This window comes from Acanthaster planci, linkage group LG05 (genome assembly GCF_054643075.1).
Source record: "Acanthaster planci isolate LZ-2023a linkage group LG05, COTS_SCS, whole genome shotgun sequence".
Lineage (NCBI taxonomy): Eukaryota > Metazoa > Echinodermata > Asteroidea > Valvatida > Acanthasteridae > Acanthaster > Acanthaster planci.
The window spans coordinates 4,082,502-4,110,489 of record NC_141781.1 but is presented as its reverse complement, the minus strand read 5'-3'; the positions used below and the strand labels follow the sequence as shown (position 1 = coordinate 4,110,489).

Genomic DNA, 27,988 nt, shown 5'->3' with positions numbered 1-27,988 from the left:
CTGCACCCCAATAATTGTGATGTAATTATTGATGTAATTTAAGTTTTATCTAACGACAAAAACGTGTTCTATCTTGAAGGCCAAGGCGCGAGTAGGCGTGCACCGGAAAAAATCGAGGGCGTCACTCACTGTGACAGACCGGTAGATGACGTCACCATAAACATAATTTAGTCTGGTCCCGGACTTTCTAAACGCTTATAAACCAAAAATTTCATAAGGAACTAGACTGCGTTTTTAGCGACCGCGCCGGGCCACTTGCATATGCGTACGCGTATGCACGATCAAAGTACAGTACATGTACAGTACATGCATTGACCGGCAGACCGGCTCACTTGTAGTTCGATTTGCGGTATAAAATATGAAAATATCTACCAGAATAAGCCCTAAATATGTCAACTGGGTAATTCACAGTTGTCTCTTGATATAAAGTGTAGTACAAAGAAAAAGTACGGAAGTTTAGTTAATCACTGGATCTTGGCCGTCCATTGGCATAGTTCACGCACTGCTCGACCGACAGCTTAAAACATCGTCCGACGTGCTCCAAATGCGTTGATTGGTCAAATTCTTCGATCACGCCAAATCTTACGTCAGGTGATTGGCCGGTGCGTTTCCAGACACATGGGTAAGTAGGCTGACCTTGGAGGTATTTTCTAAAGGAAATGGAAATGAGGATATTTTGAGCACCAAACGCATGTGTGGATTTATTTTCTGGGCCAACTAAGGACCGGACCCGCTTGTGTACACATGAACGTTACACCTCAGACTGGCATTCTTGGGAAAAACGGGAAGAACACATGGCTAGGCACGCCACATGATTGGCAGTTCATTAACAGTGAGAAACAACAGCCAACACAAGTCACAATAGGCCTAATATCTGCTCATGTTGAGGTAAGAAATTTGGCATTAGGCCTGGGCCGGAGTTTGGTAGGCCTACTGCCGGTAGGCCCAATACAATCAATAGTACTAGTAGTAGGCCTACCGGTATTTGGCCTGAAAGCTGAAATCCCCGCCTCCCAAGTCTGATGGTTGTCACAGTTGCTCAGTCTTTGTGTCACAGTTGCTTAATCTTTGTGCAATAGTGCCAACTTTATTTTAAGATAAACTAGCCAACAACCTTTTCACTAATTTCATTGCTTTTCTTTCTAAATAATCTGAGATACGGTTGCGGAAGATTGTTTTGAAAAAGAGAAGATCATTTAGGACTGTTAGTGCAACCCATTCGTCCAACAAGCATCATGCTGTGAATGCTGGTCAACTCATACGCCGACCAACTCGTACGCCGACCAACTCGTACGCCGCCCAACTCGGGAGGTTCACACGTGTGTCGGAGCATTAACCTTATGCAAGCTTTTGCTGCTGTGTTTTCACCAAATTTACCTTTAGATGTCAATCAATTAAATGTAAATTACCTTTTTCTTTTTTAGGTTGAGACTGGTATTTTTAGATTTTGCTTAGAAATCCTTAAAGATTGGTATTAAGTCACTGTAAAAAAGTCCGTAAATTTACAGTGTCTGTAATGGACATTTCCCGTAAAATTACGGAATTGTTCCGTAATTTGGGGAGTGTGGGTGAAAGTCGGTGTACGAGTTGGGTGGCCTACGAGTTGACCTGCTTCGCATCCAGAACATTAATTTTTTTTTCAAATGCCAGCACTGAATCAACACCATATACGGCTAATAATTAATTTGCCCTTCTTGATGAAGTGACAGTAGACCAAGTGATAATTGTGTGGTAGAGTGTTAAGACACATGGTGCTTAGGTAGGGCTGGCCCTCTAGCAGAAAACAATGGTCCGCCGTTTGCAGTTTCCTGTTCTTTTTTCTTCTCTCAAAAGTTGTACAATAATCCCTTTACTGTTTTAAATGGAAACCAACAAAACATTGCATGAAACTTTTCTTTCTTTTCATGATTTGTGGCTTTGTAGGTTTTTTCAAGGAAGACTACATGTAAGTCCGAAATTATTCTAGGGCAAAATTCCATCTCATGAATACAGATTCGTAAGGTGACCATGTATGGCATGGAGCCAGATGATGATTTGTCATGGTAAAAAGTCCCAAAAAGCAGTCATGGTGCATGTTCAGTTGGCATGCCTGCAAAATAGCAAAATAATGCTGCTACCAGTTCACAGTCTATAAATGTTTAAAGGCTGTTAGTGTGCAGTGCTGAACTTGCCATTATTAATTGAAATTAATATTGTACTTGTTCCCTACAGTGTTCACGAGTGCATTACATTAAATATTACATACATGTACTTAAGACACATAAAAATCTCAAAGAAGCTAGAGTATATTGTATGTACATGTACAGTACTTTTGAAACTCAGTTTTCCTAAATATCTAGGCCAGTTAATAAAAAAAAAATTTTTTTGCCAGATGCCAGATTTTATTTGTTGAAAATGTTTTTCCAAGAGCTTTTTGATGATTCCATTAATAGATTAAATTCTAATGGATCATTCCAGACGTCACCACTAAGTTTACCCTTTTTATTCCGTTCCTTCTAAGGGTGAGAAGTCCGTATCAGGCCATCACAACTTGTAAGAAAATATTTTTAAAAGGTCAATTTGTTATTTTTTATGACACGTAAACATTGTGATGATCCCATAGGGGATAGTGTGTATAGCCAGTTTCTACAGTAGTGGTTGAAATAATCAAATTTAAAAAAGCTAGTCAAAGTTAGTTTTGCTAGAGAAATGTTCAATGGGCAAATAAAAATTCACATGGGCTAGAGAAAAAATAAATTATCTGGCTCTTTGGGCCAGTTTAAAAAAATGTAAGGTCAAGTTGTGTAAAAGTAAAAAAAAAGGTCTGACCTATTTTACATGTATGTACATGTACATGGTGAGTTAAATGATGCCAAGTGCAAGTCTCGTTTAGTTATTGGAATGAACTGAGCCTGATACCTCGAAATGAAATAATGAAATAATCTTTGGCAAGATGTAGTTGAGTTGCATCATCTGTACCACACAGAAGTTGTAATGACAGCCACAATATATGTGTACTTATGAGCAAAGATTGTATAGTGGCGAAGGCGCAAGATGGATAACTCTGCCCAAAAGGTGTAATTATCATGGGCGCCATTTGAGCAAGCGATACGCCTGCGCAGTTTACAGTAATGCTTCCGCGCAGGCTCACCAGGTGCACGTGCCTGCTGCGGCACCTGCGCCTGTGCATTAATGTGCATTGCGCAGGTGTATCGCTTGCCCAAATGGCACCCATGTGATTACAACGTTTCATGTGTATTCACGGTGAAGTTCTCCATCTTGCGCCGCTACGTGGCGCTATACGATCTTTGCTTATGAGTACTGTGAAGGACTACCTTTCACTGACCATGCTAATTTTCTCATGCCGTACAATTGTGTGGGACTGCTCTAGTTGCTGTATGATTTGATTAGAAATAAAAAAATACAAACAAACGTCATTTTCCCAAAACTGATTTCCCTTTGCTGTTCTGCTTTTAAAAAATTGATGTTGTGAAGCAGTGTAAGGGACGGGACTCCAGACATGCTAAGAAGTAATCAAAATTTGTTCCAGTCCACCATGGATAGGGAGCCCATTAGGTCATTTAGTGAGAACCAGGGACATGTATGTATAACAGCGACAGTTTTCCTGTGGCTTTGTGCATTGTACAGTTTGCTGGAGATTTTTCTGTCTTTCTCTGTTTTTCTTTGTGTTTTCAAAGGTCATGTAACAACTACTTTGTCAATGAACCGTGTTACATGTATGAGATTTCAACAAGAGGTGGACATGTACATGTATGTGTATATGAGGCATATACATACATGGGTTCACGTACAGTCAGGGGTCGATGTTTAGCTTTTTTGCCCATAAGCTAAAAACAGCTCATGGTCTTTCATATTTCAGGGGGTTTGGGAGCAGTTTCACAGAACCTGGGAGCTATTTAAGATAAAGTCATATACACATAAGGCCAGAATATAAAAAGTGGGGGGTAAATTTTTCTGTGCTGATTGACTGGCATGAATGGGGACGAACGCTTCAAAAATTGTCCGAAGAAGTGATATAAACCCATCTTAATACTTGTAAAAATTTCTACAGTAGACAATTCACAACATTTACGGACAATTCACAAAATGTTAGGTAATCATGACAGCAAACTAGCCAACGGTGACCTTGTATCACTACTGTAGGTACATGTAAGCGTCCATGATGTATCCAACGGGCTGTTGATAAACCTTGTGCCGTGGCAGGATATTTTGTGGAAACACGTTCGCTTCAAGTGCGAGCAAAATCACCTCAAATTTAATTCCTAAACACAGAAAATACAAGCGACCAAGTTCTGTTCTTGCACAAATCCTCTCGCAACATCGATGTTTCTTCAACATGCAGCTGGAGGGTTGCATGAGTGTATAGCCAATGTAGCGTAATCGACGGCGACGTACTGTTATTGACTGGTTGGCACACTTCCATCGCGCGTTCTTTGGCATGGGCGCAGCACGGTGGGAACCAGGACAGCTTTGCTCCAATGGATTGAGCTTTGCGCATGTGTTTTCACCTCTGCGACAGCGAAACGCAAAGGGAACTCTTGAAAATAACAGAAATTTCTTTTCAAACATAGCAAATGTCAGTAGGAAAATATATAAAAATAGGCACTTTTCTTTGAGAAAAGGCTGTTGAACCTATCCCACTACAGTACGACTGTAAATATTTTGATGATATCTTTGGAATAAAGTATGCCATCACTTCAAAGAGGATCAGTAACGGCCTGGTACTAATTTTGGTGCTTGACCTCACGCTTTATTACTGGTTACCAGGCGCTAATCATGGTTTGTCAGACAGCAAGAGTGCTGGTGTGCCCACTTCATGTCCACCCCTGTGTACTCTTAGGGTGTTTATGCGGGTCATCTATCTGTGCTGTTAGGGTTATTATATTGTTGTACTCCATGGTCCTGTGTATGTACGTGTGTGTTTGTGTGGTGTAAATTCGAAAGTGCACCAGGGAATTTGCAGCTGATGAAATGAATATTTCTGAGTTGCAGGTTTTTTGGTTTTGTTTGTGTTTTTTAATCTTTCAGAACAGTTCTAGCCAAAATGGAATGAAATTATCTATATCTTTTACGTAATTCTGAAATAGTATTCTTTTTTAGGACCATGTGTACAGTGTATATGTAGGATGGATAATTATTTTTGTATTTCTGGAAATGACCTACGGTGTACCAGTATGAGCCCTGTGATTAATTTGACATGTGTCTGTGCACCGGCCTTCCCATTGTTTTCAAAACAAGAGTATAGTTTCACATTTAAGCAATCGTTCGAAATGTAAGGCCTGTAAACATGGTAAACAGTTCAGTTTATTCAACCATGGGGAGGAGAGAGTATGTGATTTTGTTCAGGCTCTGACGTGACAGAAATTTAGTTAAGCGAATACTTATGGTTTGATTGCAAAGATGATTTGCGTGATCGACAGCTTTGCTTTGAAGGGGCCCTATTCACACATCTGCACCCGATCTACAATGCTACATGTAGCTCCTCTCATTTTTGTTTGGTTCAGGGGATAGAGTAGCCTACCCTTCTGCTTGGTGAAGTATTTATTGCAACTGATCATTTAGCACTCAGTGGCACCTAGACTGTCATAGGGTGTAGTCCGCTAATTCAAATGAGAATTTCTGGCCAGCTCATTAGCATGAAAACTGCCCCCACAGTTTCTTTTGAAAAAGGGGATTGTTTAGCCCCCAATATTGTGAGATTGTGTAAATCGTTGCCAGGATCAACTCCCTGGGTCTTTGAGCTTTCATATGAGAGCAGAATGGCTAAAAACTACGGTTGAAAAATGGTCCCAAGTGCCCGAGAAAGTTGAGGGTTGCCACTTTAAAAATGGCTGCAATCAGACTTTGGAAAAATCACTTTTGGGGGGGGGGTGATTTTTTTTGTGGGAATAATTAAAATTAATTAGTTAACCCACAAAAAATTGAAAAGAAATTAAAAGATTAGTGACCAGACAAGAATTTCATTTGTGTTATAGAAATCTCAGGGATGTTAGTATGCATGTTATTGGGCCCTGAACAGTGGTGATTTTACACTGTTTTCAATGGGGCTTGAATCAGTGGACTGTACCCAACAGCTGCCATTACACTGGGCATATCTTGGTGCAATTTCTATGATAGTTGATACAGCACTTGGTAAAAATCTACCCTGGCCAATTAGTCTCACCACCAGCTGACACGGGTTCACCTACCCAGAAAAGTAACCAGTGTCTTGGTGAGATTTACTTCAACTAAGTTCAATACAAAGCATGGCTAAATGGTCAGCTCTATAGTTACATATAGTGGCTTTGTGCAGTATCTAAATAATATTTTCCGTGCTGTTCAAGATTTCCAGTGCAACCCATCAGCACCTGTTGTCCCTGATGAATCCATGTCTAACCATACAGTGCTGGGGCAGTACAGGCTAGTTTAGGCAGTCGAAGGAGAAACAGGCAGGGCTATCTGGGGCAGCATGGAGTGTAACGTAACAGCGTGGTTCGTGAGGCACCAGGGAATAACTTGCAAGTCGTTGCTTTGTTTGAGCTCAAATATTCAAGACATACATGTACACTGTACATACAAATTCAAGACAACAAAGATACCGGTATGCACACTAAACAATCTTGGTATTTGCCTTTGAGTAAAAATGGAAGTTATTTCAATATCCATATTCCTGTACACGTACATGTTGTTTCTAGAGCCACCGGAATATATGAAACTGTTGTGTTCTAATTCTTTAGAACATCAACATGAAAGGCATAGTTCACTTTCCGCACATGGATACCATACGAATACCAAGAGTTTGAAAGTTGGCAAAGAGATCTGCATTTGTGTGGTAATAGATATACCGGTATTGATTCCAAACTTTGGATTTTGACATACTGGTAAGACGTACATCTAGGAGTTTGACTTGCACAAGCCCATGCATGCATTTGGTACCAGCTGTGGTACACGTGTACCAGCAAGAGTTTGGCCATGCACCCAGTGCATGATCACACTCCGATTTGCATAGGATGAGAACTTCCAACCAATCTCACCACAGATTGGATCGTCTCACATGGGTTGTTCCATTTATGGCAGGTGGGTTTCATGTGGACCTTTTGTGACTCGTGATTTATCACTGGCCTGTGTCAATTCACTCAGTCAGTTAAGGGTTTGCTTTCTTCATACCCATGGTTCCTGGCATACCAGCCACCCCTTCGTTTGGATGAACCCTGATTATGAATGTATAACTGCTTGATTTGTCAATCTGGCCTTTACTATCTAACCACCCACATGCCCTATATACCTGATGGAAGAGGAAATTGGCCAGAGACTTGGTTGGATTTTAACACAACGATCAAATCTGGTTGGCAAGAAGATGTTTAAGTGGGCACTAGAAATTGAAACTCTCTACAAAAAGCAAGTCAAAATGATTGGCAATATTGACCAAGTCAGGTAAGTCCAACATCTAATGCCAATTGTTCTGAATGCTTGAATTTCAGTGCATTTTTTTCATACCTTCTAAGGGGTTGAGGTGTTAATTTATATAACGGGTTTTGCCCTTACCCAACGTATATATTGATAAACACTGTATGCTCCGTGCTTGTCCGAGAGCTTGCAAACCTTACGTTGGTAAGGGCAAAACCCGTTATGTAAATTAACATCTCCCCAACGCAAAATACATCTTGAAAAAAAAGGGTTTAGGTGTATTGGCAAAATTTGAAACTGTTGGGGAACTTGTATTTGTGGTGGTTTAACTTCCTGCTGCCTTTTTGTTTTGCAGAGGTTTATTTTGTGATTAAAAATGTGTAATTATTTCAATGATGATAGTATAGTGGGGATATGAATATTTTGTTACAATCTCAATTTGTTGCTTAGAACTGTGAAATTTCTTACCTGTACACTTATTCACCACCGTGTCTCTGATGTGACTTGAAACATTGATGGATTTTGCAAGAGCAGTTTTTGAAACTTTTCCCATTTATATCAGTTTTTCTTCGCTTTCTTGGTATATGATTTAGAAAAACACCAAATGAACCTTTAACCTCAAATAGTTCCGTTGTGAATACTTATTCAAAAGTCAGAACCAACCTTTCTTGTTCATATTCCATTGATCCTGAAAGGATGGCAGCAAACATTCATGTTGAGATTTCCACATTTACATGATGTTATTTAACTCCAAAATGGAAAGCTCATCAATTTGTGGTGTCTGACATCAAACATCTTGGTGGAAACTATTTTCAGTCACAAACAAAAAGACACTGTGTACTAACTGCACATCTGTATGTTTTGCTTTCCCATTAGTTCCGGCTTCTAATCACCATGTGCACTTTTTCCACCAGCTTGCTTGAAAATGTTTCCCCTTTTGAGGCTACGGTCATTCTCACAATAATCTCTATTCATCATAGAATTGTATACATGGCTGTATGAATGGATGGGGGATCATGTTGACTGTGTTAACAATAACTTGAGGAAGAAAGGTTCAAAAATTGCAGCCGGTAATTGCCTGGAGTTGTTGATACCGGTAGTTCATGGTTTGAGCTTGCTTTGACTTTTCTAAAAAGGAGCACCTTTTGAATCGTACTCTACCCCTGCTTTCTCCCACATTGAATAAATATACAGATGTTTTCTTTCTTGTGTCTTGCTGGTCTCTATCACTACACGTGAAAAAAGTTGGGCCGGTGATTATTGGTTTCGAAGGATATGTTTTCACAGTGAAGTTCAAGAACCGAGTAAAATGGGCTTTCTGTTGGCTTTGTCATTCAGTAGTTTGAACTGAAGCAGTGAGTTGTTCCCCTACATGTAGGAAAACTTGTACTATTAATTACAGGAATTTGCATGCTTATGTATCATACATTGTGGGAAGTGTCACTGCAGTGATCGTTCAGAATCCATGTAGCATTTTTCAGCTGCCAGTCGACCAGTGCTTATTTTCAAGTGGCACTTTTCCATTTAAGTACAACCTTTGTGCTTTACTTGAATTACATTTTTGAATTGATTAGCTTTTACTTCCCTCTTTTTATTGTGTAGAAAAAAAGTCTCTTCAAATTTAAGTGTAAATGCAAACATCCCTGTTGCTTGTGTATCCATCTAAAAGCTACCAGGAGTTTCTGGAGAATTTTGCAGTGTGGACAAAGATACAGTCCAGCCCATCAATTTTAAATTTCGTCTCATGAAAGTTGGGAGTAAAAGTAACGTTTCTATCAATTATCAACTTTGGAGGAAAATTCCTCAAAAACTACCAGTACCTCAGGTGTGAGGATGGGTGTTTTTTTACTGACCACTCCTCTGTAGAGGATTTTAAGGTTTAACAAGGAACTTACATGCTGTTTTTTTTTCTCGCCCTCAAGCGATTCTTGTTGCGTTATGATAGGTAGATGTTCTTTCCTCACTAAATAAGGATAGAATGATCATTAGTTAATAGTTATTATCCCTTGCATTGCACAGTTTTTGACGTGGACCATGTCATCTGACCAGAATACACGTTGAACATTTTTATTTAATGAAGGATTTCATCGTTTCCTTTTGCAGCTACTCAGCTTAGCTTGTGGACAATAAAAATCTTGAACCGTTGCAAATACAATTGAAAAGGAATGGAGCAATATGTGGGTTGGTAGCAGTAGTCATCATTATTCCCATCAAAAGGAATCACTTCTAAATAAATGTGTGTAATAGGATGGAATAGGTGATTGGAAACAGCTGGTTTTGGTTTGTTCGTTATTGTTGTTTTTTAGTCTGCAAAAGGTATACCTCCACTCCACCCACAAAGAAAAAAGTGCAGATAATTTGGAAGAATCTATTGAGGTCCAAGTCCTTCACTTTTTGGGGCTTATTTTTTATTTTTACAACGAACATAGTTTTCTGTAATCCTCTGTATTTGAAATCTTCTAGCACACTGTAAATTGATGGCATATCTTGACCCAGTGGTGCTTTCTCCAGTCTTTTAGAATCCTCACAAACCTCCTGGTAGCGGTAGGTTTCAGATAAGTCCCGAAGGGCAAGGGTCAAGTTCATGTTTGAGATGCTTTCTCTTGTGCTGAGGTGTCACTGTTTGTGATGAGAAAGGGGCTGTGTGACTAAGTTCTTACTGTAACTACTGTGATTGGTGGTAGTTTTCCCCCGAGAATGTCTATTTAGGATACCCTCATCCCTGCTTTTCAATCCGGAAACATTTGTTTTATGGGTTTGGCGTACGTGTACTTGTGCAGGTATGCTGGTACTCTCACTTCTGCAGGAGAGGAACGATTTCATGTGCAAAAAGACCACCAGGAATTGTGGAGCAAATTGTCTGCGGTCTGTGTAAAAGTCAGTCTCTGAAGGCCATATTTGACCGGACCTTTTCCCCTTGTGGACATGCTTCTTGTGTGTCGTGCCCCCACAACTGTTTCATATTCTAAAGTAAAATCGATATGTAAATATTAGTATTCCAGGCTTCATTAACTTTTACTGAGTACTTTGACAGCAGAATGTGTCTCTGAATTGAACTGTTGTTAAAGTACATGTAAGTTCCCCATGCTAATGGGAATCTCAAAAGTCTTTCTGCTTTGTGTTAATCGATATGTAAAGACTTTTGGTCATATTCACCTTTTCTTTAACGTTATACATGTACCTGAGAATCTGAAATGGCTGAGGGGGGGTAATGGATGGAAAGGATGTTTTTTTTTTCGAACAAAAATGATTTGCATTGATATCAAGATGTGGGAGACGTCTTAACGTGCTGTGTTTTGGCCCCGCACTGCGAGTGAGCCCAGATTCTGTGCCACCACAAAACGCCAAACTTGGGCTTACTGAACGGGATTTGTGTGTCGCTTCCATCTGCCCTCAGGAGCATAAGAGAGATGCTGTCCAACGTCTTCCGTGCCCACGGGCGCTACTGCTCCGCCCACCCTTGGGAGGTCATCGTGGGCACCCTGACTCTCACCATATGCATGCTGTCCATGGACTATTTCACCAGCCTGCCCAAAGTGTGCGGATGGAACTATCACTGCACTGAGACACAGGTACATGTTAATTCAACAATGCCTGTTGTTAAACTTTAAAGTACCTGTACATTGCAAGTTTATGAAGTAGAATGTATGGGGAAAAAAGGGTGACACCTCTCAAGTCAAGATGCTGCCGTGGCTCAAGAACTTGGTCCTCGTTAAGTAGTCAAGCTTCTAGTATGAGATGATGGTGATCTGAAAACTAGTCTGTATCACGAAAGTTTAACTGGTAGTGTGCTGAAATATGGGGAAAACCAAATTGAAATTGATTATCTTTTGTGACTATCGGATAGCCTTCAAGGTTCTAAAGAAAGCTTCAACGATTTGACAGAGATTTTGCCGTTGCCTGTGAAGGCCAATACTCACTGTAATTGTAACTGTTTTAAGATCTTTTCTTTGCCCTCAGGATGTCATGTCCTCTGATGTTATCATCGTCACTCTGGCCAACGCCATGTCCGTCTTCTATATCTATATGCAGTTTCACAAACTCCGAAAAGTTGGTTCCAAATACATTCTCGGTACGCAACTTACCGTTCACTTATTATCAAAGGACTTTTGTCCTGCTCTTCTGATGTTGCACTTGTCAGTATTGATAATTTAGCATATCATTGCCGCATATCAACTGTTTACTTTGTTCTTTATACGCACCCGCTATTAAGGTGTCTCTTCCAATGTTTGTTTTCCTAAAATGGAACATTTTTTGCTATTTGTAGTAACCTGATGCTAAATATTCACTCCGCCCATTGTCTTTTATCCTTGAACTTTGGGTATGAGAGATAAATCGATGGGTTAGCAAGCTGACAAAGAAAAGGGCCAACTAAATACTGGTTCCTTTTTTGTCCGTTATCTGTGTGGAAAACTGGGACAAAAAGCTACTTTTGGTCGCGGTATTGTTGTGCTTGATAGTCTTGTTGATTTTCAAGGTACTTGGGCACTATTGTCAGCCGCATTTATTTTGTGTCGGCTTTGCGTTACATCACAGATAACGGTTGTGAGATAACGCCTTCAAGCCTCGATTGTCACAGAATTGTTGAAGATTCTAATACAGTGCTACCAAAATGGGAATTATAGACACGATTGAAGATGATTAAATGAGAGACAGTTGGAACAAGATGCAGAAACTTTTTTTTACTCAAAATGAGCAAAATGTGCTCTCCCACAAATGCTGCTTTGATTTTTTTAATCTGTGGATACGCCCATGGGTTTGGTCAAGGTCAGAAAGTTGTTTTGCCAAGGGGTGTTACCAGTATCATTAGATATTGATAGTCTCAAAATCTTTGTTGTTCCCTGTAGGCATTGCAGGGCTGTTCACCATATTCTCCAGTTTTGTATTCAGCAGTGCCGTTATTCATCTTTTTGGCCTGGAGCTTACAGGCCTCAAGTAAGTTTTTATATTGCAGGGTTCCTTGGCCTTGAAAAATGTCAGTGATAATTAAAATGAACCAGGACTCTACGTGCTGTTACAAAGCCTTTCATAGCTCCCATAATCTTGCCTTGAGCCTGTGTTTTCCTAGACTTGCCAGGATCTGCAACCTGGGGGGTTTGCTCACGTATGCAACCATTGTTTCATGACTGCAAACTATTTTCCATTTGACGTGCCCCAAAAGACTGTGATTGTTGGCGGGATGTTCATGTGGAACACAGCCCGGGGACTGCTTTATTTTAAGCATTCCAGACAGGTGTAGCACAGCCACTGTTATCCTGTGTAGATGCTGGTGTGTTAGACTTAGGCACAAAGAATGTACTGTGGGGTATGAATGAGCAGCACAAATTAAGACCAAAACAAGAATAAAATGGAGATGGGAAAAAGTTTATTCAACATTTATCGTGTTTAGTCTTATGCATTGCAAGTCGTTCATCTGTTGGGTGTGCATGCTTTTTCCTTTTCACAGTGAGGCACTGCCTTTTTTCCTTCTTCTGATCGACCTGTCCAAAGCCAGTGCCTTGACCAAATTTGCACTGAGCAGTGATTCCCAGGTGAGTGGCACCCCGTGTTCCGCGCCAGATACTCGCTGGGAGTTTTCCTGGAAACCATGTTATTGACCATCTTGCCAAAGAATGACAGAAGTCATCCCTTCGGCTATTCCTGATTAGCTTTGAATTCACATTGTTCGAAAAAGTTCTTGTGTAAGAAATAACCTTAGGTTGACGTGAATTTTGAAATCTTTTTATTTTCCACAGACCAATGATTACTTGTTTTTTCCATACAGAGAGATGTACCTGAGAACATAGCCCAAGGTATGGCAGTCCTTGGTCCCAACATCTCCCTGGATGCATTGGTCATGAGCCTGGTGATTGGCGTTGGTACTCTGTCAGGTAATGCCCTTGGAAATAAACAATGACACAGAAAAGGGTGGTTGTAAGATCCACGTGAATAGTCTCTTTAAATTGCTTTCTGGAGGAAACTGTCGGTGAAAGATGCCAAGCGTTGCCTCAGGGTTCCCCTAAGTGAACCGTGCAAAATCTGAATCCAAATGTGAGTTCTTGTTCATGTTCCCATTCTTGGAAAACTGACTTGGCCATGTACAATAATAGATGAGGTGCAATGATTTGTTTGCAAAATGTCAAATAAGCAGTTCACTTCTGCACAGTGTGCTACCTTCCATACAAGTTTTTAAAAATCCAGCTATTGTCAAAATCAAGCATTTTTTACTCACTTGTCTAGTATGTAAAACCTGTGATTTATATCAGATAGATTGATTTCTTTTAAAAAAATGACCTTATTTTTATTACTTATCAAGCAAAGCTGTTGTAGCTAAATTTAACGTATAACAATTTGTCAGTTCCGAATTTCCTGAACCAACGGCAACCCTAGAAGACAGAAAAAGTGACTTCATTTCTGTTTTATCTTTGTCAACAGGAATCCCCAAATTGGAAGTGATGTGCTGTTTTGGATGCCTGTCCGTGGTTGCCAACTTCTTTGTCTTCATGACTTTCTTCCCAGCGTGCCTGTCACTTGTTCTGGAGGTAAGCGCGAAGGTTTTCTCAATCTTGCTATCGTTATGACTGCTTTTGTCACAGTGTTTTCTTGTCTGTGTTTGAGCAGTTGCAGACTGTTTAAAGTTTAATTTACTTCCCCTGCTCCAGTGCCAAAGCATATTTCATGCCACTTTGGATTGGAAGGGCAGATTTGTCCAAAATGTGCGATTGCATGAGAGGGTTAAGGTACAGTCCAAAACAAGTAATTACACATGAGCCCGAGATTTAATATAGCTTTTTTTTTTAAACCGGGTAAGAATCGCTCTCATTCCGCTGGGAAATCTCATTATGTGCCAGTTAACAAAAGTTGTTTTTTTTGTTATCAAACATTTACTTTCCAGCTTTCCAACAACAACCCTGTCGGCCGTCCAGTCTGGCAACTTGGTCAGTTCACCAAGGTGCTGCAGGAGGAGGAAGACAAGAAACCCAACCCAGTGGTCCAACGGGTCAAGGTTATCATGGTGAGTAAGGGATGTGTGGTTTGAGTGAGATTGGGGAGTCAAGGTCAAAGGAGTGAAGTTCAAAGAGTGTGTTGTTCACATTGATGTTCCCAATCTGACTATTGGTCACTTTTCCTGCAAATTTTGAGATTTTGGTTTCAACAGATCCCAAACACAAGTTTTCAACCTACAGAAATATACCCTGTAAATGATAAGTCAAAGTAAGAAAAATAAACTAGGAAGAAATACAAACTCAGATTCAAAATTTGATTTGTGGTTTCATTCTCATTAGGATTGAATTCTTAACTTCTTACAAATAAAACCAACAATTCGTGAATCATTTTATTTGTCTAATCTCAAAGTCCATGGGTCTGGTGCTGGTGCACGTCCACAGTCATCTGATGAAAGCAAGCGATGCCAAGCTTGGGGAGGTGAGCACGCTGACTGACTTACCTGAGCTGGAGTTCTCCCGCAAGATTGAGCCCGAGATACCTCTTTGGCAGTTCAACCTCAGAAAGTGAGTCGCCGCCCCCTACTGTCCTTGTCTCAGTCTGTTCATTTGGACAATCTTCTGGTCATGAAAACGTTTTTAACAAATGAATTTCTGCAAAATATGATTATTGGAACAGGAACAGAAGAGAGAAATTATTAATCTGTGCACTTTGTTGGAGTAAATTACATGCGCTTTGAAGTTGTGTGTCATGGAGTTATTAACAAGTAGATTAGGATAATAAAATGTACAATTATGTATTGTTGAAATACAGTGCTCTTTTGCTTTGTTTACATTTTTTTTTTTCATTCCTGTTTGAAAGTTTTGTCTGCTGCGAGACTGTTGGCTCTACTCAGAAACTCTATTTCTTCTCTACATTCTCTGATCTCCAAAGCTCATGTACATCTGAAATTCAGACTTTCCACACTTTCTTACAAAGCTGCAACAGTTACGCCCCAACAACTTGACAACACGTCAGTTCTGAGGGATTTTGTTTGTACACACCTCTTCTCCCAGATTTGCCAGCCTTGGAATGGAGCAGGTGGCTGTATTACTCTTGGCTGCGTTCTTGACTGTCAAATACATCTTCTTTGACCAAAACGACTCTGAAGCCACAGAAGAAGAAACCACAGAGGAACAGTCAAGCAATGGTGCCGTCATCACTGAGGCAGAAATGGAACCAGGTTCGTTTTATTCGTCCACTGTCTAATAGTAGAGCTAATTAGAGTGGAACTGGAATGGGCTTTCTCTGGCCTCAGTAACATTTATAGTTAACATAGTCCCTTTCATCAGCCCTTGCTGTAAATACATTTCTAGTATCCCACAGAATTTAAAGCATATTGCATGTAGTGCTTGCTGATTCTGAAAAAAAATCCATCAGCTAGAAGAAAAATGACACAAGTTTGTTGCCTTGAAAGATCTCCAGCAGGTGGTATTGGATGCAACAGACCCGAGGGTTATCCAGAGCTCCAGAGTAATGCCAGCTTCAGATTTTGGAAACAAAATGGCTGCTCCTTATCTGTACAGTAGAGCGTACAGCTATTGTATGCCAACTTTCCATTTGCACTGGTGCATACACCTGCCAGATTGTTCCCAACAATGGTGATACTCATATCGCAACTCTCTCTACAGGTGGCTCTGGGGTCATCTAACTCTTTCTTTTAAACTGTCTGCAGAAAAACCGGCAATCCTGGAGGAACTGCAGAGGTTCTCATCTTGCGGTGTCCAGACAGACCCTGTCCGTTTTGCCCCTAAGGCTACCTTCACCATTGGTGGTGGGAAGGACTCGGACGTGGAGAGCGTCGGAGACGAGTCTGAGAGCACTCGGGATGAGAACTCGCGCCCCAGCTCGCCAACAGCACCACGACCACTGCAGGAATGCGCTCGTATCCTCAATTCAGGAGTAAGTTCAACTTCTGGCATAATTTCTAACTGGTTTTGAAAACTTTGTTTCACTGATGAATGCTGATAAGAGTATGCAACATTCCTAGCTATCAGTCCGTTGGTAAAATTATTTCACACCAGCAAAACAAATTTCAGACATCCGATTTTCTTTCATTGCTGCAGTCTTTGTTAATGCAGAAATGTTCTGTTGGTCAGTTTGAAATATTTAGGTAGTGCTAGTAAGTAAGTTCGCCCTTCCTTCCACAGAAACCCAGTTTCATGTTGGGGTAGTGGATTCAGAGTTAGCTTCTGTTCACATGTTCACTTTGAACTTTTAGGCTTTCTTCATGTGTGTAGCAAAAGTAAATGAAAATATTCATACCTCGCCCCCGGCTTCTAGAGATTGAATGAAAGAATGACGGTTGGTTTACTTCCACTCATGGTTAGTTTAATGACTAGCTAATCATTTCTGTAGTGCTTAACCCTAACCACCCAACGGTTGCTGGACCTAACCGTCCCTAATCACACAAACTTCAACACCTTGGAAAAACACTCTTACCTCACAGTACCCAATCCCACAGACTTCAACAGGTCTTTACCTGTGTGATTTTGTTTGATTGGGTATTGCAGGCCCATTGCACAGTACAAAGAGTATGGACAGGCAGTACCTATTCTAACAAACTAACACACCATCATGCTGCATATCCATCCCCGGCTGCTGGGATCATTGTGGTCAGAAAAACATGAAGATTGTCCTCGTTACGGTACTTATTACATACTTCACACTTACCATTTCAATGGGAAGCTTTCTATCATCACACAGAATTAAAACACCAGATAGTAAGCTACCAGTACCCAATACCACAAACTCACACACTTTACTGGTGTTGAATTCTGTGTGGTTAGGGGAAGGTTAGGGTTACTGAATGCAGATGATTCTTCATTTGTGTCATTCTCCATGTAGTTTCATTCAGTACTTACACAGTTGTGCCTTGAGGGTTTAACAAAGGAAATCACCCACATCAGCATCTTACTTTACTAAAGCACATCTCGAGGACTGTTTCAATAGTGTGCCTTACAATTAAGTCCCAAACCAGTGCATGCTGCGGTATCAAGTTAAGATGGTTCTTCTTAATCTGGCTGTTTCTGTAGGAAGTCATGGACTTGACGGACGAGGAAGTGCATCTCCTGGTGGCCAGCAGGCACATCCCCGCTTACAAGCTGGAAGATGTCTTGCAGGACCCCGAGAGGGGAGTGGCCATCCGCAGGCAGATCTACAGCCAGAAGCTGACCAAGAACTGGGCGCTCAGCGATCTGCCGTACACGGGCTACCAGTACTCTTACGTAAGCCAAGCCTCCTCCCCGCCTGACTCAGAAACCTCATTCCAAATGATGCCTTGGTTTGTATGCAAAACCAGATTGTATCGAGGGTTTACTTGGCTACCATCGGGCAGGCCAGTGTGTTTGTTCCACAGGTTATGCACATAGGTTTCCCTGGGAAACAAAACAAGAACTGCCCTGCAAGATGGCTGCCACGCAAAGCCTCTATAGGCAGTGTTGATTTGGATAGGGGACTTCTGAACACTTGATGGAAAATGCTTTACCAGCTTTGGTGTTGCAATATAAAAACTGTTTATGAACATTATTACTTTAATCTTTAATTGGTCTGAAAAAAATTTGTACATCTTTCTGAGTTTCCTAGATGAACGCTCAAGCTATCAGCTCAAAAATCAGTCTATTACATGGTTTCGTTATCCTTTTGCCCAGACTTCTATTTGGAAATTGCCATATCTCTCCAGAGTCTATATGGTGTGACTGCAAACAGATAACAATAATAACGATACTGACAGTGATGTAAAAACCTCAACTTATTGATGAAATCTGGTTCCCTGAGACATATCAATCTGACCAGACTGATTTTCATTCGATTTGTCTCTAGGTCATGGGTGCTTGCTGCGAGAACGTGGTCGGCTACATGCCGCTACCTGTTGGTGTTGCCGGACCCTTGCTGATGGACGGTGAAGAGTACTATGTCCCCATGGGGACCACGGAGGGCTGCCTGGTGGCCAGCACCAACAGGGGCTGCAGGGCCATCCAGGTGAGTGTCCAACTTGGAATGTCTTCCCATTCTGTTAAGACTGAACATTCTGTGTCGATCATGATGCATCCCAGTGAGAACACGCACCACAATTTACAACCATGAACACTAAGTTTCTGATTTAGCCCATAAGTACATCAGCAAACCCTATCAACGTGTCGGGTAAGTTAAAAAATTGGACATGCCGAATCATATCTCTTGACTGAAAATGCAACTTTCTGTAAACAGGCTGCCGGAGGGGTTAAGAGCACCGTTGTAGCTGATGGGATGACGAGAGGACCGGTAGCAAGTCTACCCTCAGCCAAAGAGGCAAGGTAGGAACAGATCACTGGGGTACTCGATGGGTAATCCAGTTTCGTCATTGCCATGAGCATGAAAATTGATGAAGACGCGCACAGTCTGTAAACTTTTCGCCTGCTAATATACATTTTGTGTGGGTGTGAAAAGGACCAAAAAATTAACAAATAGCCCCTAAATGGGCACTTAATCCTAAATTCCTGCAATCAGGCAATGCAGAATATTAATAATTGGTACTGTTATCATTGTTGCACGCTCTGTGATTGATAACTACGCCCGGTTCAAAACATGAACAAGTAAATGAGGGAGACTTCAGCCTCATGACCATTCTCCAACTCTGCCTCCTGCACTTTCATAATTGCCTCTGTTTTTTCCCCCCTTATTCCAGTGCGGTCAAACTGTGGATGGAGGACCCCGACAACTTTGCCGCCATCAAGGAGAGCTTTGACTCCACCAGTCGCTTTGCCCGGCTCAAGAATGTCCAGGTGGGCCTGGCCGGCCGCCACCTGTTCATGCGTTTCCAGGCCCTGACGGGTGACGCCATGGGCATGAACATGCTGTCCAAGGTACGTGGTGCTCTTGAATTTGGTGCTTGCAGACTGGTAGAAAGTGTGATTATTCAGATATGCTTTACCCATTTGTAACCAAGAACTCTACCTCTATCTGTCTGATTACCATTGTTTGACCTATATCTTGACCCTTGAATAAAAGCACAAGCGGTTCTTACCTTTTAGGCCTCAAAGTTATAGTTATGAAAGACGATTAAATGCATGGATTACAAAGGAAGTCTGGAAAAAGATTAAGTATGATTGTTGCAATGGTATTGTTGGCAAAGGCAGCAGGTCACGAGGCCAAAAGATGATTGTTAGTTTAAGGCCTGAGCCTTGACAGGATTGATCCGCTTACGCATGCATTTGCAATGAGATTTGGCTGCACTTGACTCCACTTTCACTTAACTCTGTCCTCGGTTAGTATCGGCTGACAAAGAAGAGGGATTGCCCCATATCTATTTTTGTCAAATTGTTCCTTCAACTTAAGGAAATAAAAGGCCAGAGGACCGTTCCAGACGTCTCGGTTCTCAGAAAGCAGAAGTGAATTTTCCCCAGGTAATACGGTTCCCCTAATTTCCTACTCACGAATTTTTTTTCCATAAAATCTCTTCTGAACTTTCAGGGTACAGAGAAGGCCTTGAACCGAATCCACGAGCAGTTTCCGGCCTTCGAGGTCCTGAGTCTTAGCGGTAACTACTGCACCGACAAAAAGCCGGCGGCCATTAACTGGATTGGTGGGAGGGGCAAGTCGGTTGTCAGCGAGTGCACCGTACCGGCGTACGTCATAGAAAAGGTAGGCTAATTTGCGCACCAGTGTTTAGACTTGAAAACGGAGGAATGCCTACTGTTCAGATTGGGTTTGGTCGTGTTAGATTGTGGCCAATCACAAATAATGTACTAACAAGCATGCAACATGTCATCAGATCAGCGTATATTTTATTTGTTTTTACAAATTAAAAAGAAAAGTATCTATTGACTAAGTAAGGTAGGTATCGTAATGTGCTGTACTGTTTTCGAACCAAATATGACCAGATGCCATCTTCTGATGGCAAGGAGAGCATGCCTGTAGAAATGTTGAGAAATGTGAGTACAAAACAGCAAGCCGGAACCAAAGCCTCAAATCCTTTTCCAAACACAATCATCTTTCCCACAAACGTTCATGTAGTGAGATATGCTAATCCCCCGCCGTTTTTCTTTGGCCATGTCAGGTTTTGAAAACCTCCGTCCCCGCTCTGGTGGAGCTGAACATCAACAAGAACCTTGTTGGCTCGGCCATGGCTGGAAGCATTGGTGGCTTCAACGCCCACGCTTCCAACATCGTCACTGCCATCTATGTTGCCACTGGCCAGGTAGGTGCCTTGTCTTCAGTATCAGAATTTTAGTAGTGATTGCATGGATGTAGACGCCCTCAAGAGACAAGCAAATTCTTGTGAGGATATTTGAATTATTGATGGGAGCTCAATATCTCAGAACTGCAGAGCAGATTTAGCCAAGAACCAGTCACAGGGAGCATAGAATGGATGATATTTTTCCTGTTACCCTGTTCTTGCTAAGCAAGTATATTTTTGTGCTAGCGGACTTTGGTGACTAGGCGCTCCACGACATTGGTTGCTGGTGTTTGTTGTAATTCATGATTTTTATGTATGGATGTGTTGTTTTTTTTGTATAGGACGTGGCTCAGAATATTGCCAGCTCCAACTGCATCACCTTGATGGAGCCATCAGGCCCCAAGGGGGAGAACTTGTATGTCAGTGTCACCATGCCGTCCATCGAGGTTGGCACCGTTGGGGGAGGGACGGTGCTCCCACCACAGGGATCCTGCTTGGAGGTCAGTCCCAGAGTCTGTCGACTCTTGAGCCCTTTTCACTGTTTGGAATTAAGCCTTTTTTCCAAAATGGGCTTGACCAGCGTTATGCTTCCTTATTCCTGAGCACTTAAGCGTAATCCACAACTCAATCTGTTGAAAAACATGAGTTGTGTTACCCGATACACAGCCTGTAGTGTGGTTCAAAGTGATCAGTGCTGTTCCAGGGCTTAACGGCCTTTCTGCAGGAGTGCACGCTTTAGAAACTTGGTTGTTAAGCGGACCTAAAGGGATTTGTGATATAGGCCTCATACAGCAAAATTAATATCAGAGTCACTTCAGATTTCTTACAACTTGTGCAGTGGTTCTTTTTTCATTTTTATAATTTTTATAAATTCATTTGAAAAATACAAGACTTGGGTTGGATTGACCCAATAAAATTGTAACCTTCCTCAATTCTTCAAACTCAACCTGGAGATCATTTTGCAAAATTTCACAGGATTGAGGAAGATAGAAACCCAGCCAGTGTCACTCTGCCTGGGGCTTGTTGCCGCCTTGGAGTCCAGAAACTAAGAATAACGTGTGGATTTCCCGCGCAGTGGACAGTTTTTGGAAGATTCCCCCCCCCCCCGAAAAAAATTAGTCCTGGCAGTTTTGTGTTAATGAAAGACTGTCCCGATCTCTTCTGACGTTTAGATGCTGGGTGTGCGTGGTGCTTGCCCCGAGGATCCAGGACGCAATGCCCGTACCCTGGCCCGCATTGTCTGCTCCACTGTCCTCGCTGGGGAATTGTCCCTCATGTCAGCGCTGGCTGCCGGACACCTGGTTAAGAGCCACCTCAAACACAACAGGTCAGGAGGATGCATATCCTTGAAAATACCACTTTGACACGGTTTCAGAGAGGCATCAGAAAAGATGAGCATATGATCTGGAAATGTAATGGTTTTTATTTTCATAGGGGGTTTTCCCCATTGAATCTCGTGACATAGTTTTCATGCCCCATGACTGAGCTGAAGACAGTGTTACTTTACAAAATTCTGCAAAATGTCTTGTCCTGCATTAGCTTTACGTCATGAAGCAAAGAACATCATTTCCATGTTTTATATATAAAGATAGTGTAAACAGTTTCTCAGAAGACGCGCTGTTGTAGGATTTTTCCAGGTCGCGTTTTTTTTTCTTCAAAGCATTTTCATCCTTCCGTCCCCAATTCTTGTTTGATTAACAAGCAAGCCGAGGATGTCAGATTGGTTCCGAGTTGGAAGTTGGGCTTCAAAAATACATGTTATACTCATATACATAAAAAGATAGACTCCAAACATGGATTTGACCAAGATATATCCACTTCGGTGCACTTACCCCTGAAATACATCTTTGCAGGATTAGGCTGAAAGTTCTTCTGGATGTTAATCCACCGTCCGGCAGATAGTGAGACCGTTTACAAAGAACCCCTGACTTATATACATACTTTTCATTTTCCTTTGATGTGCCATTGGACACAGGTCTTCTCTGTGTGTGACCAACAGTCTGTCCAGTAGCCTGCCCACCATCCATGAGCACAAGCGCAGCAAGTCGTTGGACCTGAGCGCCCCCCACCCAACGGGCCGAATGGGCCTCTTGGACCAAGTGGGGACATGCACCAACAAGGCTTCATGACCTGTGAACACCTGGACCCCCGAGAGACCTTCATCAGATTGATTCCCATGCCTGTCCCCTTGGCACCCCCAAAATAAGTCTCGGTTTCCAAAAGTCTGATGGTCAAATGCACCGACAAACCTGTTCTGGTTTTTCAGTATTGTCTTTTGCTGATTTTGTCTTTGTTGAAGCCGCAGCAGCAGACTGTTTAGTTTCCACTTGCAGCACTCTTGTGACCTTTTATGTGACCTTTTTGCCTTGATAAGTTCTACCATTCTTTTTTCATTTCCCTAGTCCATATTTGTTCAACTTTTACTCATGTAAACTTTCCCCCCAATTTTTTCCTATTCTCGAGCTATTCTTGTTGTCTCTTTCTCCATTGGTCAGTTTAGATAATGTTGAACAAAAGAAAGCATTTCTCATATCTTTTGATTGCTTTGTTTTACTGACAAAGGAAACTTATACATATCATACAAATGTGTCAGATATGTTAATTTTGAAAAGGAAGTATAGATTCATGGGAAGCAGTTTTTACTTTGTGGGGGAGTTTGCAAGGGGTGATAGTGACATATTTTACGGGGTAATCAGGGTCAAAGTTTTGCATGTGTAGAGTCAAAATACCAGACGGATGAAATTATGAGTTGAAATTTCATTATAAAGTTACTTGGTCTAATTTAAATAAAATTTATGGAGATAATTTATTTTGAAATCTGGTGAGAGCATTCATGATATTAGACAGGAACTTTTTAAATGATGAATTAGATGCTCGAGCAAATGGAATAACTGTCACAGAAAGAACCCTCCAAAACTCAAAAGTGTGACTGTCATCGTTGACTGTTTGACTTGTGTAGAGGTTTTGTACTCGAAATGCCACCGTGGATAGTAAACTCACTCTGACTGTACATTTGATAATAGGGTAGTTCTTCATGTGAATGGTTCTGCTGGTATCAGCAAAAACGATGATTGGAAAAATTCTGTTTAGCAGCTGGTGACACGATGCCCTGTATGCACTTCGCAAACAAGCGGATGCCTGTTTCAAAGATGAGAGCATAGATTGTCCAAAGATGATTGCTCGTCAGCTGCGTGTTTTTATATATATATATATATATAAAAGCTAAATTTATATTTTCTGAAATTCTTGACGCTTGAACCTGTTCTAAGGACTTCGCATGTAAGCATGCCGGTGGTGGATTTAAAAAAAATTACAACTGTCATCGTGGACCGCTGAAATCCCATTTTGGATGCACACCGACAGTAGTGCTTCTGCCATTTGGAGAAGCTACAAGATTGTTGGCATTGTGTTGAAAATCGCATTCTACACACAGCGTGCAGGTGGTGGTGTTCATGCTTCATAAACCCACCAAGTTGTCTCTACCTCACCTGGACAGAACAAGCGTACACTAGAGCAGAACACAGAGAACCAGTATTGCGTGCTTGAATGAGGCCAGTAACCCTTGAGGAGCCATTAGTCCTGTCAGGCTGTTTTGTTTGTTGGTACAAGACCAAAACAGTAAGAATACCAGTCTCTGAACTTTATAATTAGTCGGCAGAGAGGTCATTCTATTGGACTGAAGTAAATTTGAAAAAAAAAAGAATTAAAAAGTTGTACATAGTGATATTATGCATGCCACATGTTGTTTACACTGACTTTCATAATTACGAGTTCATACATTAAAATGCCATGGCAACTTAGCATTAATGTATTTATTACTCTGTGGTTTAATTTGCTTGTAAATGTATGAATGGTCCACGTGTGTGTAAATCTTGGCCAGGCCAGCACCAATATTTAAACTTTATTTTCTTGCCAATACTGAAAACCAGATTCTTTTCGCTTTTTTGATATCATTTCTGGTCAGATTTGACCCTCTGCTAGAAATGTCAGTGTTTCTACCATGGACATTCGTGCAACAAATATATAAATTGCTTAATCTACTGTGGTTTTAGGCCGAGGATGCTGGAAAAAATCTCTGCTTTGACTAAGGTGTTTAAAGTCAAATTATTTATTTAAATTGATATGTCGGCAGTGGGTGGTTCAATGTACAGTCTGAAAGAGCACGACACTCCTTTTTTTACGGGGGCTACACTACTTCCATGTCATCATTGTGAGAAATGTTTAGCAGATTAAGTGTTGGTAAGGAAATAAAAGATAGTAGTGTTTCTCCAGTGATTACCATACGGAGGGACACCTGTGGACGTGTTGCATGTGGTGTATATAGCAGTTCTATTGAAAATGTTGTGGACCATTTTGGGCAGAAGCTATTTCATTTGCCAAATGATCGAACTTTGTAAAGTTAAGAGTATTGGACAATTGCCATCACAAAGTGGAATCTACCGTGATCTTTAGAACAGATTGATGTTGATGGTTGCACCACTGCTTTATGGAGCAAATATCTGATGTGAGGTTCTGCAAAATAAAATGCTTTCAGCACCGTTTAGAATTAGTCCCATTTGTCTGTGGATGTTCAGAAATGTAACCTTCCATCTGCGCTTGCCTCTGTTTAGATTTCATTTTGGCATCAATTTTCATGTGTCACAACCACCATTTCACACCTGCAGAATGGCCCGGAGTCAAACCAGAAAGTGTCGTGGGAGTGATTGACTTAAGCCGAGCATTGGGTTCTTATAGGATACTTGGTTTGCGTAATGTGTAAATTACATCCAGCCTTTGTCTCGGTTAAGTTGTACTACAGTCACTTTTAATAAGCTTTGTGTCCGGGGAATTATTGGATCTGTTGAATTTCATACGGTTGCGGTTTCCAAGAATATGTATGGATTTTCACAAAATACCAGGCTTTGCACTTGGGGATTTTGTTTAGCAAGTTTAGATCATTGTGGGTTTGGGTCTACCCAAGATTGGGGTTAAGAGAGAGGCAGATTGGTTTATACATCAAGAGAAATCCTTGGGAGGGTATTCAGCTGAACTGAATACAATATTGAGATCGCTTAGAGACATTTACAGTCGAACCTCGTTAATAAGAGCACTGTTAATACATGTATAATATTCCGCTTAAGACAAGGAAATTGTTAGATCCTGATCCTTTCTTTTTCATTGTTTTCACTCCTGACAAAACAAGGTTCATGTTACAACAAGGTAATTTGCCAAGCCCGAAGGACCTCTTATTAACGAGGTTCGACTGTAATTTGAAAATATGTTGAGCTCCAGAATTGGACAACAGTAGTTGCAGATATATTGGCATGCAGCAACTTTAATTCCAAAGCAGAATAAACACAATGCACAGTTACATATGTGGCATGACTGCAGTACAGAAATCCCCACCTTGCAGGCTCCCAGAATGCAGTGCAAAACAATCGTAATGCCTAGTCTACAGTATCCCAGCTCAATACCGGCCTGTCCAAACCCCATTCCAAATCCCCTGCTCCTGCCCTACGTGTTATCAAAAACCTCTCCCTAATGAATCCTATAAATTACCTGCCAGCTTCCCCACCCCATCTCAACACTTACCTGTTCAAAATTTGATTAGATTTGAACTTACAAGTGCAAAACTATATACTTGTCCTTTGAGACATGGGGCCAAACGTGTACTTTTTGATGTGTACTTAGAATAGCATGTATGTAATTCATTTATACTTCAAACTTGTAAAAGATTGTAAAAGACTGTAAAGGCCAGTTGGAAATGTTTAGAGAAATATTATTCTGTGTGGTGTTTGTGGAGATAGTGTTGAAGAGTTATTCAGGGGATTTAGAAAACCTCGGCCTTGTTTCCAGGATTTACCTCCTCATGCAGCTTCATGACTTGGTGGGTCCCCAGTTTTGATATACTGTAGTTCACTTGTGGTCTACTTTCAGTAAAAGACAGTGCTTCAAGTTCTGTTGCATGAGATGAGCATTTTTTTGGTTAGTATTTCATTCATTCATTATGGAAGGCAATTCTTACATTTAGCTCTTCAGATGAAGCTGAATGTGGACCAAGCTGTGGTTTAAGGTTCCTTGTTTAACCCTAACCTTCCCCAACCGCACAGAATTAAACAGTAGTAAAGTGTTTAATTCTGTGGGGATAGGTCTGGTAGGCCCATAACAGCTGGCTTTTGCATTGGGTTTGGCATACCTCAGAAAAACCAAGTCCAACAGCCTCTGTGCACCAAGTGTTTAACTTTGTGTGAATGGGGAAGGTTAGGGCCAGCAACCCTTTGGGGGTTAGGGTTAAGGCATGCTGGTCAGCCTTAAAAACACACACCTGGTGTATTATTTATGTGTGTCCTATTTTTTGTGGGCCAAAGTTTCGTCAGAGATGTCTTAGGATAAATGTTAAAAAGTAATAATGAATAATCCTCTCTGCAAAAGCTAGTCTTGTATGACACACAAACATAACATTGATGAATGATGCTGCTGTTGAGTGCTTGTACACAAAATGCTTTTGGCTTGAGTGCATGTGTTGAGTGGAGTAGCTTTTGCATAGGTCAGCAACATGTAGCTGTGTTGTACTGAATTGATATAGTATCACTCTTAGACTGTTTAGGGACCAGTTTCAGCATCACGTTTGAATTTGTGAGATCGAGTACCAGCTATTTTCCTCATGATGTGTCATGTATGATCCTGATGGGTTATTGATGGTACAGAGAATTTACTTATTGAGATGCTAATTCCAATGACTTCTGTTTAAAGTATGTTTTACTTGAGAAGCGGACAAAAGCTATTTATTTTTGCTCATAAAAATTGCAGAAATGCTGCTCAATAGTTGCAGAAAATGATGCTTTTAGCTGTTGTATATTTTCTTTTGAAGTAATGTATACCTGTAAACCTGATGAAGAAACTTTCCACAGGTTCGGATGGGTTCCTATTTCATTTGTATTCATTTCTGTTAGGACATGAACATCTTTTGTCTGCAACATGCACCTTTCCATTGGCTTGGCTCGGCAGTTTGGATTATCTGTATTGACATTACTAAATTTGAAGCCACCTTTGTGACTATCATCAGAACAATTGGGCCATCAGTGCAAAGTCCACAGGGATAGGATTTGTCTGAAAGATATGTTAATCTACTCTTTGTGCATGACTGGTGCACTGAATTTGGCAAATGAAATTTTGTAATTCACTGTTACTCTTATGCGAAGAATATATTTTCCTTTCTAGATACCTGCAAATTGTTTCATTAACCCTAACAGTCCTCATTCCTCCAACAGGTGAAGGATTGAGGAGTGTTAGGGTTAATGGAACTAAATGACAGTTAGTTTGCTACTTCTTGGACTGAGCAAGTTCAGTATTTCGAAAAGCCAAGAACAGATCATCCAAAACCATGGTCAGTTCAAACGTGTTCTGTTCTGTGATTCAGGGTGTGGCCTGCTTGTAAGGCAGATCTTTTGCAAGTATCTTGCATGTCCTCGGATTGACTTGTGGCATGCTCCTTTTGGCGTG

General features: G+C 41.1%; 1 protein-coding gene across 3 annotated transcripts; it reads left to right on the top strand.

The window, feature by feature from the left end:
- The first annotated feature begins 267 nt into the window (after positions 1–267).
- hmgcr (3-hydroxy-3-methylglutaryl-CoA reductase) lies at positions 268–25,052 on the top strand. Of its 3 annotated transcripts, none has more exons than XM_022248998.2 (20): positions 268–622; positions 10,784–10,958; positions 11,347–11,458; positions 12,234–12,321; positions 12,833–12,917; positions 13,151–13,256; positions 13,801–13,907; positions 14,261–14,380; positions 14,722–14,876; positions 15,366–15,532; positions 16,025–16,251; positions 17,385–17,576; positions 18,172–18,330; positions 18,559–18,644; positions 19,016–19,193; positions 19,801–19,971; positions 20,387–20,527; positions 20,848–21,006; positions 21,679–21,833; positions 22,482–25,052. In XM_022248998.2, exons 2-20 carry the CDS (start codon positions 10,797–10,799, stop codon positions 22,633–22,635), a joined length of 2,724 nt encoding a protein of 907 aa, XP_022104690.1. In that variant the 5' UTR covers positions 268–622; positions 10,784–10,796; the 3' UTR covers positions 22,636–25,052. The 3 variants fall into 3 exon arrangements, with proteins under 3 accessions (XP_022104690.1, XP_022104688.1, XP_022104687.1); XM_022248996.2 differs by lacking the exon at positions 268–622 and adding an exon at positions 653–888; XM_022248995.2 differs by lacking the exon at positions 268–622 and adding an exon at positions 7,228–7,413.
- Positions 25,053–27,988: the final 2,936 nt, after the last annotated feature.